The sequence below is a fragment of the Micropterus dolomieu genome, linkage group LG17 (genome assembly GCF_021292245.1).
Source record: "Micropterus dolomieu isolate WLL.071019.BEF.003 ecotype Adirondacks linkage group LG17, ASM2129224v1, whole genome shotgun sequence".
Classification (NCBI taxonomy): domain Eukaryota; kingdom Metazoa; phylum Chordata; class Actinopteri; order Centrarchiformes; family Centrarchidae; genus Micropterus; species Micropterus dolomieu.
The window spans coordinates 21,939,314-21,953,062 of NC_060166.1; the positions used below are offsets into that span (position 1 = coordinate 21,939,314).

The window sequence follows — 13,749 nt, forward strand, 5'->3', positions numbered from 1 at the left end:
TGACGGTCAGCAAACATCACACAGCCCTAGCGGATGTAGCTGAAATGTCATCTGTCAAACAGCCAGTGCAGTCTCACATTTGAGATAAACAAAGAACGAAATGCTGTTCAACAAACTATACTTATTGAGCTTGGAATACATGTGTTGGCAAGTCTTCTTCTTCTTCTGTCACTAAATTAAGTTTTTAACCAGGACCAGAAATTAAGATAATTTAGCTTGGATGAACTGCTCATCCTGTTGTGCATGGTGCATTTTTAACGAACTAAGTCTGTATCTCCCAACCAAAATATTATTCAAATATTCTTTAAAATGTACATGCACTGTTTTTTTTTTTTTGTTTGTTTGTTTTTGCATAAAACACATCTTATCAGTCTTATTTTTTTTTACATAACTGTCAAGAATTGTTCTCCCACATATTTATTGTAAATCTGGTTTAAACCAAACATGGTAAATATCAGAATGTTCACTACCTTTAACACTGTCACACAGAGAGGTTGTTTATTAACCCGTTTTAGACAATGTTTTCATATTTTGTTTTTAAAAAAGTTACCCAGCAAAAGAATACTCTCCGTCTCATTTTGATGACGTTTACAATTTCAATTTACTGAGGAACTGCTCCTGGTTTCGTAGAAGCAATTATTAAAATCAAAAACAGACACTTCAAACAGGTACGACAGCCCTCTTTATTGTTTGTATACATTATGTAGACTGATAATACACAAAATCAATATAACAGTTTATAAAATCAATGCTGAAATACAGTCGTGGTGACCCCATGAAAGCTAGCTAGCTAACTAGCTAACTAGCACTGATGCAAGACGGTCAGTGCTACCAGCCTGCTAGCTAGTTAGCTAACCAGCGTCAAGTAGCTAAAGCCGCTACTAAATTGCTTAATGTGTGACAAGACAATTGAAATAGCGCAGTTGTGGCTATCTGGAAAGATAGCTCAATAAAGTAACACGAGTTAGTATCGGTAAGGACTGATGGGTAACCCTGACAACACATTGCAGCGGTAAATCGCTGTCCGGTGAACTTAATGACAGTCAGTCCATACTGTACTATACTGCTCCATATGTTCGCTTTGACGACCTGTAAGCAGGTGTAGTTGTTTTATTAATTAACAGTTTTCTGAATGTCATGCCAAAAAGTTTATATCCTCGTCACAAGCGGTTTCTCATAGTCAACAAAACATATTTGTCTGCCATAACATGCCCCGTGTTATCTTAGCATGTTATGTTAGATTCCTAACATATTCTAACGGGCGCGAAGGATACAAGGTACATTCATTTACAGGGTTGTAACCAAGAGATGCAGTTTGAAGTTCCCTTTATGCTACAAAAAGCAAATGATATACACAAAATTATGAGATGATATACAGAAATAAACTATTATGCGTGGTGCAGTGCTGAGGATGGGGAAGAGCAGATACCAGATCTCTTTCAACACTTGATGCCAAACAGTGGATCGCCTAACAAATTTGAGGTAGAACATTCAAAACAATTATGATAAAATCTTTTTTTCAACAAATATGATGAGTAAAATTAAGTAAAGTCTTTTTTTCAGTCCCTTTTACTCAACAAAATAAATAACTTGTGGTTGGTGATGTTTCCAGTCGGGATGCTTTCTTAGTGCTCCTCTGTAAAAGTTGATAAGAACTTGGCATAGAAATTTAGCCTTCTTAGGATTCCTTAAAAAATACATCATCAAGATCAAGATCATATGCCTGATCTTGTTCACTGACAAAGAGGTCACATTCATGTGAGTCCCTTGACATATCGGCATACTTGGAACCATAAAATAGACAGTCAATATTAAACTTTCAAAGTCAGAGGGGGAAAGCATAGTGTAAATAAAGAGTGAAAACAGTAGGATCAGACAAGAAAAGAAGGCATTTAAATTAAATTCGAAGTTGGTACGGTGAGACGTAGAGTTAGAAGTAAAGAGGATGTATTAATGATCAGACTGAAATTAGGACAAAGTCTATCTAAATCTAAACTTTACTTTATTGGATAAAACATCCAGCAGTTTATTGTGTTCAGTGGCAAGACATAGAAACAGTAGGATGTGTCATAACATGCAGAAAATATGATATACATAGACAGGAAATGCTTGCAGAATTTGCATAGATGAGGACTAGATGAGACTGGTATAAAAAGGTAAATTGTGGAGGTAGTGGAGAGGGTAGAAGACGACTATAGATTTTTGAGGACAACTGGACTGATTAAACGACTGCAGGAACTGGGCAATGAGGGACATAAAACCTCTGACGCAGTTATGCAACATCAAGGATGCCAGCTGCCTTAAAACCTCAAAGAAGAAGACGAAGATACCCTACTCATCTTTAACTACTTGTAACGCTGATTTTAATCACAATAAAAATAGACACACTTTCCGGTTAATTTGAATGAAGTGATTTCTGTAAGAGTGCGGTGATGATGATAATAAAGGGACAATGATGATAATGATTTCATGAGTGGAAATATACTGTACATGTGCAGTTATGCCTTACTTGTAAGTCTTGTTCTATTGCCACTTAGTTGTTGTGTCTGCATTGCTCCTTAAGGCTGGGATCTTGGATGGAGTGATTGTTGAGCCCCAGTGAGATGACTGACCAGGGCAACAACAACCAAAACATCTCCTGCAACCCCTTCGCGGCTCTCTTCAGCTCACTGGCTGATGCTAAGCAGTTTGCATCAGGCCAGAAATCAGAACAACTGTCTGCAGAACCACCATGTGAGTTATCACAGCCACTGCAGCCCTCTAATAAGAAGTATCGTCAGTGCCTATGTGGACTGGATTTTGATCAGTCATAATGCATATAGTAATAATGCAGTTCATAACAAAATGCATGTAAATACATAAATTAAATAATAAAGGCCATACATAACATCTGGCTTAAATGTATCCACATGGCTTAACACTTACCCTCTGTGTCTTGTATCACAGTGGAGGACTCAGGAGAGAGCCAGTCAGAGTCAGAAAACTCTGTGTCAGACAGCGTTGATGACAATGACGACTCGGTGGCAGAGATCAGCCGCTCTTTCCGCTCCCGGCAGGAGCTGTGCGAACAGCTCAATGTCAATCACATGATCCAGCGTATATTTCTCATGACTCTGGACAACAGTAAGTAAAGTTTTATCTGTAACTTATATCGTCTTTATACAGCAGAAGTGTGTAGGATAGGATAACATCTGTTTTTTGGGTGAGAAAAATACCTATACTGAGATTAACTCAGCTGTAGCTGTCAAATTGTGTCTGATTGTTATATGTTTTGTTTGGTCAGTGACTGACTTGGGTCTTCGTCTAGTTTCAGGTTTATAAATGTGTCCACAGATTAAAGGTGTGACAAACAAGTGGTGTATAGTTTGTTGAAAGATATCTGATTACTGTGTAGCGTGTAGAAGACCTTCCACAGGATTTGTTGTTTTACAACAATGAAATGTAAGTTTAGCCCCTTCATGCAACACACAGAACATATATACAACTATTTAAATTTGAAATATAATAAATAAACCAATATAAACAGTTTTAACATACATTTAAGCATACACATATACAGTACATCCAGAAAGTACTAAGTCTGTAGCACATTTTCTGAATTTGTGTCTGTAAACAGCAGCAACAAAATAGTGTTGACAATATGGTCAGCAACTTAACATTAAACTCGACATCTGGGATACGTTGTCCATCAGCTGTGATTACATTTTAGCACCAAGCATCATTGATAAACACAGAGTCCGTCTCTCTCTCTGTGGTCTTGCCTTAGTCTTGCATTTTGACGGTGCAGAACACTGGACAGTAAAAGTAGTCACTATGTTGGGTTTTTTAACACTGGAAATTCACCATGGTAGACAGTAGAGAGGATCTACAGTAGTAAACAGTAGTATTTTCTGCAATATCTAGTTAACTTATTGTTTCTGTAGGTTATAATAAGCCAGCAGTAGCTCTATAGTAACTGTAGTTTTTGTAGTAACAAGTCTTCAACCTTTCATACCAAAGCTGACCAGTGTGAGAAGCGACACTGCTGTCAGTGCATCCTGACCGAATCTGTCAGAGTGTTTGGAGATTTAAATAATCAATGAAGTTATGCTGCTTAGCATTGTGTTCAAATGTGCACAGAGTCTTACTTGGGGATCATCTTACTGTTGGAATGATGAGTCCTTTAAATAGCAGGGAAATACTGTGCAATTGACTTTTGGCCTGATTTTTGTTCGTCAGTGGCACAATTGCTTTCTGCTGCCTCAAGATAGCAAGGCGCCTGACCACATCTCATTTTAAGGCCGACACTGCCGTGGTCACACAGATGGGCGCAAGTACATTTGCAACTTACACAACGTGGGCGCTGGGTGTGAAAATGAGAATTGTGTCGGTTGGAAACTAGCAACAACACTTGCTCTGCGCTTTGCGCTGTTTGTGTCAGCCAGGTGGAAGATAGGGCCTGGAGGTTACAGAATCAGGTCAGATAAACCATGTTGACACTTACATTACCAGCAAACCACTTTTCCCTATGGTCAAGTACCCAATCTAGGGAAAGGACCTTAGACGGACAGACAGGTGTGTGGTCCAACTGTGTTGTACCTGAATAGTAGCATAATCTGTCAGTTGTGTTGTTTGTGGTATTGTTGGATGGTGCTAGCTGTCTTCAAAGTCAAATTTTAAGTTTCCAGTATGTACTGCAACAAATGACTCAACACGCTTCAGAACAATACAAAGACATTGCACACTAAAAGGTCTTGCTGTGAAATCTCTGTGAGACTCTGAGTCTTTTTCCCACCGAGACCGCTTAAGGGTGAGTCACAGTGCTCAGGAAATGCAGGTTAAAAGCCCCCCCCCCCCTCTGCCACCTCAGTTTGAAATAAATCAGAGGTTTTCAGCAATACATACTGTGCATTTAATCCTTCCATGTCTTATTTATTCTGATGTTGATGTTAATGCTGTTGGTTTATTTTCCAAGTCCTGCTTGGCTTGGTTTAAGCTTCACAGGTTGTTCTGTGCAATATGATTTGAGCAGACTATTTAATGGACCCTGGTTTTATTCTCACCCGTAGGTGACCCCAGTCTGAGAGGAGGTAATGGGATCCCTCCTCGTTGTGTTTACCTGGAAGAGATGGCTGCAGATCTGGATGGACAGGACTGGCTGGACATGGACAACATAGAACAGGTCAGCAACATGTTCTTATGTCATCACTCTATTATTCCCATGTCTTGTTTCTCTCCACTCAATAAGCCTCTAAATGTTTGGTACAACTGGTGTCCTCCAGGCTCTGTTTAACCGTCTGCTGCTGCCAGAGCCAGGAAACCTCCTCATCTACATGACGTCATGCAGCGCTGTTAACCTGTCTGCTGACCGTGATGCTGGAGAGAAGTGTGCCATCCCTTACCTTTTTGCTTGTTACCAAAGGGCCAAAGAAGAGGTGCGATTGTAGGACAAATTTTAGCACTAATGAAACTATGTTCAGAGATTGGAACAGAAAAAATAACCAATTCTCTTCCATAATTCAGTGACTTGATTATCTGTGCACTAGGTGACAAAGGTACCAGAGAAATTACTGCCCTTTGCTCTCCGCTGTAAGAACCTGACAGTTTCTAACACACGGACAGTTCTGCTCACCCCGGAGATCTACATCAGCCAGAATGTCTACGAACAGCTTCTTGACCTTCTGCTGGAAGCTTTCAGCAGAGCACGTATGTTCAGGATGCCAGTTTTGGCCCGACAGTTTCCTTTCTTTCATGTATTTGTTGCCTCCCTGCCTCTCACTTTTTTGTCTTGTTATTTTTCTTGTTGTCTTTAGTAAAGCTTTGCCTAGAGTTTTCTCTTCTCAGTTCCTTATGCAGTCACTGTGTTTCAGAACCAGAGGAGGTGATAGAGTTTGTGGAAGAAGTCATTGCTGGCCTACTCTCCGACCAGGAGGTGCGTACCTTCGCGGAGGTGATAGTGCCAGTGTTTGATATCTTCCAGGGACGCATCAAAGATTTGGACCTGTGCCAGCCTCTCCTCTACTTCTACCTAGAAGTTCTGCTCTATTTCAGCCACAATAAAGAGACTGCCAAGGTCAGAAGACACATAAATTTGCCTACTTACGACAGCTGTTTCATTTCAGTGCTCACTACTCTAGTACAATAATATACAGTAATCATAGAATTATAGATATGTTGTACATTTCACAGTGCTACGTAAAGCTTTCTTTGTTTTTTTAGTGTCCTTAACTTGTCAAATTTTTCCTTTTTCCTTTTTTGGTTTTCTAGGTATTGGTAGAACACATTCAGCCCAAAGACCCAGCTAATGGTTTACAGTACCAGAAGAGCCTACTGGGGGCAGTGTTGAGTATCTCCTGCTTGTTAAAAACCCCAGGTGTGGTGGAGGGACATCGCTACTTCCTGAACCCCTCCCGCTCCAGTGCCCAGGAGACAAAGGTCCAGGAGGCCAACATCCACCAGGTAAACAGATTCAGTTTGATGTTGCTGTTGTTTGTTGTTACTGATTGCAAAACTACGCACATCTCAGGGCTAATGATCTGTACTCCCCTTGTGTCGCAGTTTATGGGCCAGTTTCATGACAAGTTGCACCAGATCTTTAAAAACCTGCTCCAGCGATCTGGTGAGACACGCCACTTGCTGCTCTCGTGGTTGGGCAGCTGTCTGCAGGCTAACGCCGGCCGGGCCAAGATCTGGGCCAATCAGATGCCAGAGATCTTCTTCCAGATGTATGCGTCAGATGCGTTCTTCTTAAACTTGGGTGCAGCGCTGCTGAAGCTGTGCCAGCCCTTTTGCAGGCCTCGGTCGCCCAAACTGCTCACTTTCAACCCTACCTACTGCTCCCTTAAAGAGCTGAGCGAAGAGGAGAGGCGCAATCGCAATGTGCACGCAAGAGGTTAAGATATGTGAAAATGAGTGTCTATAAACTTTCTCTTTAACCATTTAGAATACATTATCAGTATTAATACAGCAGTTCTGGTATGTGTGTTGCTCTTACAAGTGGGTTTACAGCTTTTTTACAGCAGTTTTTTAATAGCAGTAGGATTTTCCAAGAGTATACATTAAATTTCATGACTAAATGATCTCCTGTGTCTGTTAACAGGTCTCGACAAGGAAACCTGTCTGATCCCTCTGCCCCCTCAGCAGGCGGTGGAGTCTGCGCAGTCCTACAGCTTGCTGACTGAAAACCTTGTCCTCACACAACTCACCCTGCATCTTGGCTTCCATAGGTACTTAACTTCAAACAAGCACCAACATAACTTCCATGAAGACTTTAGTGTTTGTTTAATAGATCCTAGAGAAATGTAGTCTGTATGTTCCTCATGTTAGCACTGTATGTCTGCATTAACCCATGTTGTCTTTGTTTTGTTTGTGTCCATGAATCTGTGTGCATGTGCAGACTCCATGAGCAGATGGTGAAGATGAACCAGAGTCTCCACCGGCTCCAGGTGACGTGGCAGGAGGCCCAGCGAACAGGCAACCCAATGTCGGAGCAGCTCCTGGAGCAGTTTGAGCGTCTAATGATTGTTTATCTGTCAACCAAAGCTGCCACTACGCAGCCTGCCATGCTGCAATGCTGCCTTAACCTCCAAGCTTCCACAGGTGCTCTGCTGGTTCAGCTTGGCATGGGAAACCAGGGGCCTGAACATGTAGCACTCAGTTTTCCCCTGCCCCCCCTACAGAATAATATGCTCTGCTATGTACCAGGTACGTCAGAACTTCCACGACAGTACAAATATAATGTAACAGGCTATTTATTATTTTTTGTCATTCATTGTTATTTGTCGTCTGTTTTGGAGCATGTGAAACAGTGTGTTGCATGATCAATTGTTGCCTCCTCACCTCATAATAACTAATAGAAACATGATTTGAATGTAGCAGCCATTTCCACCTGATGTTACGACACCTTGCCAGCATGTAATGATTTATATTTCACCCAATTTTATTGTCAAAATTCAGTTTTTAATAAGGTTTGAGTTTATTAAATGCTGCAGGGTTCAGGCTCAGTTCTATTGAAAAATGTAAATTCAAATACTTAATAATAATAATAATAAATAATAATACTTAAATGTCTTTTTTGTCAGAGTTTTTTGCGGAGAACATGGGAGATTTTTTCATCTTCCTGCGTCGATTTGCAGACGATGTTTTGGAGACGTCTGCAGAAAGTCTGGAGCAGATTCTTAACTTCATCACTGTCTTCATGGGTAACGTAGAGAGGTACATGACTTAATCTATCATATCTGTGATTGAGGTCAGCTGAAATGTAGAAGTATAAGGCCCAGTGGTGCTCAAATGGTGCAGGCCATCTTGGAATTTTTTTCATATATTGCTTCAGTCCCTCCTGTCCTGTATGCACAACAGGATGAAGAACCCTCATTTGAGAGCAAAGCTAGCAGAGGTCTTAGAGGCAGTGATGCCCCACATGGAGCCGGTGGCTCCTGGCGCTGTTCAGCCAATCGTGTTCCAGCGAGAGAGAGTCTTCTGCTCCTATAGACATGCACCTCAGCTGGCCGAGGCCCTCATCACTGTTTTTGTCGACATTGAATTCACAGGTGAATGTACAGTACTGGCCACTTTGAATAAAGACATATTTACTTCCATAGATTGTTTATCAGGTGCTCTAACACTCACAATGTGAAATTAAAGAAAAAGTATTTTCCAGTCAGGTGAAACTGTTCATAGGTTGGATTGTGTGTGAAAACAAATGTGTGTTTTGCAGAACTTCGATAAAGTGAAAACAAATAGAAGGTAGAAATTAATTAATTTGTCTCTCTTTTTTTCCAAGGTGATCCTCATCAGTTTGAACAGAAATTCAACTACAGAAGACCCATGTATCCCATCCTCAAGTACATGTGGGGCAAAGAGAACTATAGAGAGAGTGTCAAGGTAAAACTATTTAGAGATTCTTCATACAAATAAACTTGGATAGTGGTATGATTGATTTTTGCCTTACAAAAAGAAGGTTTCATTCTTTTTCTGTGTGAGTTTGGTGCACTCTTCATGTGATTTGTGGACTGTTAGTGCATCTAATAATCCTCAAAAATCTAATCCTGTCCCAATCATGTTGCTTGCTGTCCCAACAGCTAGAAACAACCTCCATAAATCCCTTTATTTAAGAATATTCTCACCTAAAAATTCACTCACCACTGAAGGCTTAAAAGTAAGTCTGAAAATGTGTTTCCAGACCACATACTGTTGAACTACTGAATAACAATGTTGGTGTTAGATGAACACTGGCAGATGGACAGGTTACATTTCACTCAATGTATTCTGGGCTTAGGCTTGGGCTCCTTGTTCCTACCATCAATAGCTGTAAGTATAAAGGTAAAGACGGAATGAATGTGGGCAAAAACAGGCATGTATGGTTTACTACCAGGTAATTATGTACTGGGAAACTGTAGTTTATTAAGCAGATTGATCCCAGTGTGCTCTTTATTTAGTGCGACATCTCTTGTTACAGCATTTGGCGAACTATGCATCTGAGAACCTGGAGGCCATGAACCCCCCTCTGTTCCTCAGGTTCCTCAACTTACTGATGAACGATGCCATCTTCCTACTAGATGAGGCCATTCAGGTAAGACTGAGTTAACCATCACACATGCGTGCAAAACTTTACACCAATTTTGACAAATAAGCTTTTCCATTACAGTATTACTACGTAGTGTATAGAGTCAACAGCCATTATGTTTTATTTATTTTCAATTTCAGTTTATTAGCGGATAGCCCCTTGAGATGCAGCATCTTGTTTTCAAGAGGGTCCCAAAAACACACATACATAATACAACAGGAAAAAAATAATAATAATAATAACAATAAAATAAAAAATACAGAGAATACAAATACACAAAATAAATACTCAAAACAATTGAGTTGCTAAGCATCTTACAACCTCACCCCAGACAATGAATACAAGATTTTAAGACACATCATGGTTCAAACCTGTTATAACTGGCACATCAATCTCATTTACCCCATTACACAATCAGGACCCATAACACATGAAAAAGAAATTATAAATTACAAGCAATACTGTAACTAAATTAACACACATTGTTAATTTAATTAAATATAGATAATCTAAATCTGCGAAAAGATGAGATGGGAAAGAGGGAGATTGTTCCAATCGTAAGTAACTTTATAATGAAAAGCTTTACGTCCAGTGGCTGAGAAGATTCTTGGTACAGTAAAGACAAGATATTGCATCTCTAAGTGAATATGTAGAACTACAAGGAACCAAGAGTTCTTTCAGATATGGAGGACAATCGAACCATTTTCACTTCTGTTTGTCTGGTGTTTAGTCATTTTGTTGTTGGGCTCACTTCACATGTAACTGGTGGTAATGGTTAGATGGTATGTAAACTCATGTGCCAAAAATGTCAAGTAATTTAAATCCTCATAAGTGCTAAATCATTTATTATTTTAGCTGTGTTTTTATCTCAGTAATTTTTTTTATTAGCTCAACAAAAGAATAAGACTGATACTCTTATCATCTTCTATTGTAGTACCTGAGTAAAATCAAGATTCTGCAGCTGGAGCGGGATCGAGGCGAGTGGGAAGGCCTGGCCCCCGATGCCCGAAGAGAGAAGGAGTCAAGCCTGCAGATGTTGGGACAGCTGGGCCGCTTCCACAACATCATGTCTAATGAGACCATCGGCACACTGGCCTTCCTCACCTCAGGTCAGGCAGAAAAGATTTGACTCTTCATATCGGTTCATCCATTTAAAGTTTGTCCTCATCCGTGCCGTGGTTTTTTCATTTATCATTTTCCAGAGATCAGGGGGATCTTTGTGCACCCCTTCCTGGCTGAGAGGATCATCTCCATGCTGAACTACTTCCTGCAGCACCTTGTGGGTCCTAAGATGGGCGCCCTTAAAGTCAAGGACTTCAGTGAGTTTGACTTCAAGCCCCAGCAGCTTGTTTCTGACATCTGCACCATCTACCTGAATCTGGGGTATGTTGTGAACACTGCTCTTTGTAGAATTGTTACAGTAGAGGAGAAACTGTAAAAAGTACTTCCTTATGTAACTTGTTTAATCTACTTACTTTATTGGTTCCATATGATCAGGAGAAGGAATACAGTGGAACACTGCTGAGTACGATCACTGCTGGGGTTTCCATTATAAATGTTTGTTTGTGTTTTTGGCAGTGATGAGGAGAATTTTTGTGCTACAGTTCCAAAGGATGGACGATCGTACTCTCCTACCCTCTTCTCCCAAACAGTTAGGGTACTGAAGAAGATAAACAAGCCTGGGGACATGATTGTGGCTTTTGGACTTCTTGCTGACAAAATAAAGGTATCATTTGAGTTAGAAACCAGATATAACACTTGAGTAAATCATTTGTTTTATGAATCTATGCCGTGTTTATGGTGGTGAATATAAATGGAAACACACAAAAGGTTTGTTGTTCGTTGTGCCTCTGTTCTAGTCCCATGCAGACAGGCAGCAGCAGGAAGAGGAGACGTACTCCGATGCCCCAGATGAGTTCTTGGATCCCATCATGTCCACTCTGATGCTGGATCCTGTTCTCCTTCCTTCTTCCAATGTCACAGTTGACCGCTCAACTATAGCAAGGCATCTCCTCAGGTTAGTTAAGTCCTACAAAGCGCCGAAATTCTTCTTCTCTCATTACTTGGGATATCTGTGTCTTTACTGTAATATATTACTGTACAGTCAGAAAATAAACGCGTGAATGAGATGTATACATAAAAGCTTGGTGTGCTGGAGTCAAATACATAAGCATTTAATCATTGTGTCCTCCTTGCAGTGACCAGACAGACCCTTTCAACCGCAGTCCTCTAACCATGGACCAGATCAGGCCAAACGAGGAACTCAAACAGCAGATCTTGCAGTGGCTGGATAAGCATAAGCAGGAGAGGCTGCAGCTAGGACCCAGTGGCTAGCCGTGATCCCTCCCTACGATAAACATTGACTGCATCGTTGTTTTCTCTCTTGGCTCACATATTGCGTGCTCCTGTGCTTCTTGGCTAATCCATGGTGTGCTTGCCTCTGTGGATTTCCTCTGACTTCTCCGGTCCGACTAACATTGCATTAGCCTTTTCACGCAGACTTTGTGCTCTGTGGATTCTCTCTGCGCCAAAAGTCCAGGCAAACTGTAGCCCACCGGCTGGTGACAACTTCAAAATCCATGCACAGTAGCTATTTGACTCCCATGATGCCCTACGTTAACAATAGTAGGGTGATTCAACCTCTGGTTCCTCTCTCCCTGAATACTATGTATTAATTGGTTATTTTTGGTTATTATTACAATCGGAACTCTGGCCAGACGTTATCAGTTTCAACATGACTTGTTGAATCTACTATACGAACTCTTCACTGACCAGGTTTTATACTGCAAGGTAAGTATTTCTGGGAACTCTTAAGGCAGAACATGGATGGAATTGTTTATGATTTGACCTTGATTTCACATTAAGCTCTGCCTTTTAAAGATCTTAAACACCCTATATTTTAGTGCTTTTGGTTGAATCTCAAGCAGAATTGTAAATAAAATTAGCAATTCAGTCAGGCATAGCTCAAACTGAATTTAATTGTGTGTGACTTTATTTTATTGGAAATAATCTAGATTTACTTGGAGATGCTCAAAATCTTTTTCACTGTAATAATACACCTGTAGCACAAAACCATACTGTGAAATCTGCATTTGAACATGTATAGATAAATCTGTGATTCAAGTGCACCTGCCTTTAATGAAGCACTAAATAAAGATCCTGTTAGGATCTGAGAGCTTGCTAATTAATAGGTTGTTGGATATAAGGATTTAAAGTGCTTCAGTCACTATACAATATTTACACAAATTTGAAGCACATTTTAGGATGTAGTACACATTCACACACACATGTAAAATTAAGTCTACCTAAAAATGCCAGAATGCATACTAAAATAGCTTTATTGTTAAGCGTGCCATTGATAGACACTTATTGCAATGCAGAGTGAAATTGGAGAGGAGCTGCTCACTGCAGTTACCAATCAATACGTATTCACAGTGGGCAAAAGCAGACTCTCTTGAAAAGCAAACAAAGAAATAATGTAGTAATAAAGTGTTAAATCCTTGGGAAAACATTTAACAATTTGTCTCAATGGAAAAATGTAAAATTGTCCCAGATTTGAGAAAGCTCCCTTCAGAGCTAATGATCAACTCTTTTTCACCAGCTGAGTAGTACTCCTAATGTCAAGTAAGTTGATCCCTGTGTGTAAAATCTGTGAATTGCCCCTTTAAGACACTCAGTAGGGATCAAGGGCAGCAGGTGAGTGGTCCTGACACAAAAAGGCAAGAAGATACTATTAAAAGGCTGTTTTTGATTTTGCAAACTGGAAAAACACAGTGGCTGTTGTGAAAAAAGTCTGACTGAATAATGGGTAAAAAATACGCCATGCTTCATAATATATCTACAATGCCTAGTTTTAATAAAAATGTAGTGGTGAAAACATGATTTTGCTAAATGAATTGTGGCTTGGTTATCTCCAATAACATTAAAAATCACAATATCATGTCTATTCATATAAACTCCTCATATGACCCTATTTCTTGAGATTGAACCAAAACAAATGCCAAAATATACAACCATTTTTGCGCGGCAGTGTATATAATAATTTTTGTCATCCTTTGAATTAACATCCATCCATCCATTTGAATAACTATCCTGTATCTGGCATTTTTGGAGTTTTTGCTGTGCGCATGCATAGTGAATTAACGTGGGCAAACAGTTGATCAATAGAATCGGTGCCTAAAACCAAGAGCCTTGCAGTAAATGTC

At 40.1% G+C, this 13,749-nt stretch overlaps 1 protein-coding gene across 2 annotated transcripts; it reads left to right on the forward strand.

Moving 5' to 3' along the window:
• Positions 1-566: 566 nt before the first annotated feature.
• On the forward strand, positions 567-12,717 carry ube4a (ubiquitination factor E4A (UFD2 homolog, yeast)). 2 transcript variants are annotated; one of them, XM_046074179.1, is made up of 20 exons: positions 567-668; positions 2,564-2,733; positions 2,947-3,123; positions 5,049-5,161; positions 5,262-5,414; positions 5,526-5,685; positions 5,850-6,052; positions 6,247-6,438; positions 6,538-6,871; positions 7,079-7,205; positions 7,376-7,683; positions 8,061-8,193; positions 8,338-8,528; positions 8,762-8,862; positions 9,437-9,550; positions 10,479-10,653; positions 10,747-10,927; positions 11,123-11,270; positions 11,404-11,561; positions 11,743-12,717. In XM_046074179.1, the coding sequence occupies exons 2-20, from the start codon at positions 2,604-2,606 to the stop codon at positions 11,876-11,878; spliced, it is 3,234 nt and encodes a 1,077-aa protein (XP_045930135.1). In that variant the 5' UTR covers positions 567-668; positions 2,564-2,603; the 3' UTR covers positions 11,879-12,717. The 2 variants fall into 2 exon arrangements, 1 of the variants encoding a protein (XP_045930135.1); XR_006828791.1 differs by lacking the exon at positions 11,743-12,717 and having other exon boundaries at positions 10,747-10,863; positions 11,404-11,542.
• The last annotated feature ends 1,032 nt before the right edge of the window (positions 12,718-13,749 follow it).

Bases quoted from the DNA above. Each gene is read 5' to 3' on its own strand.
- ube4a (XM_046074179.1), top strand. From the start codon at position 2,604: ATGACTGACCAGGGCAACAACAACCAAAACATCTCCTGCAACCCCTTC. The intron at 6,053-6,246 runs GTCAGAAGACAC...TTGGTTTTCTAG, and splicing joins ACAATAAAGAGACTGCCAAG to GTATTGGTAGAACACATTCA. The intron at 11,562-11,742 runs GTTAGTTAAGTC...TCCTCCTTGCAG, and splicing joins ATAGCAAGGCATCTCCTCAG to TGACCAGACAGACCCTTTCA.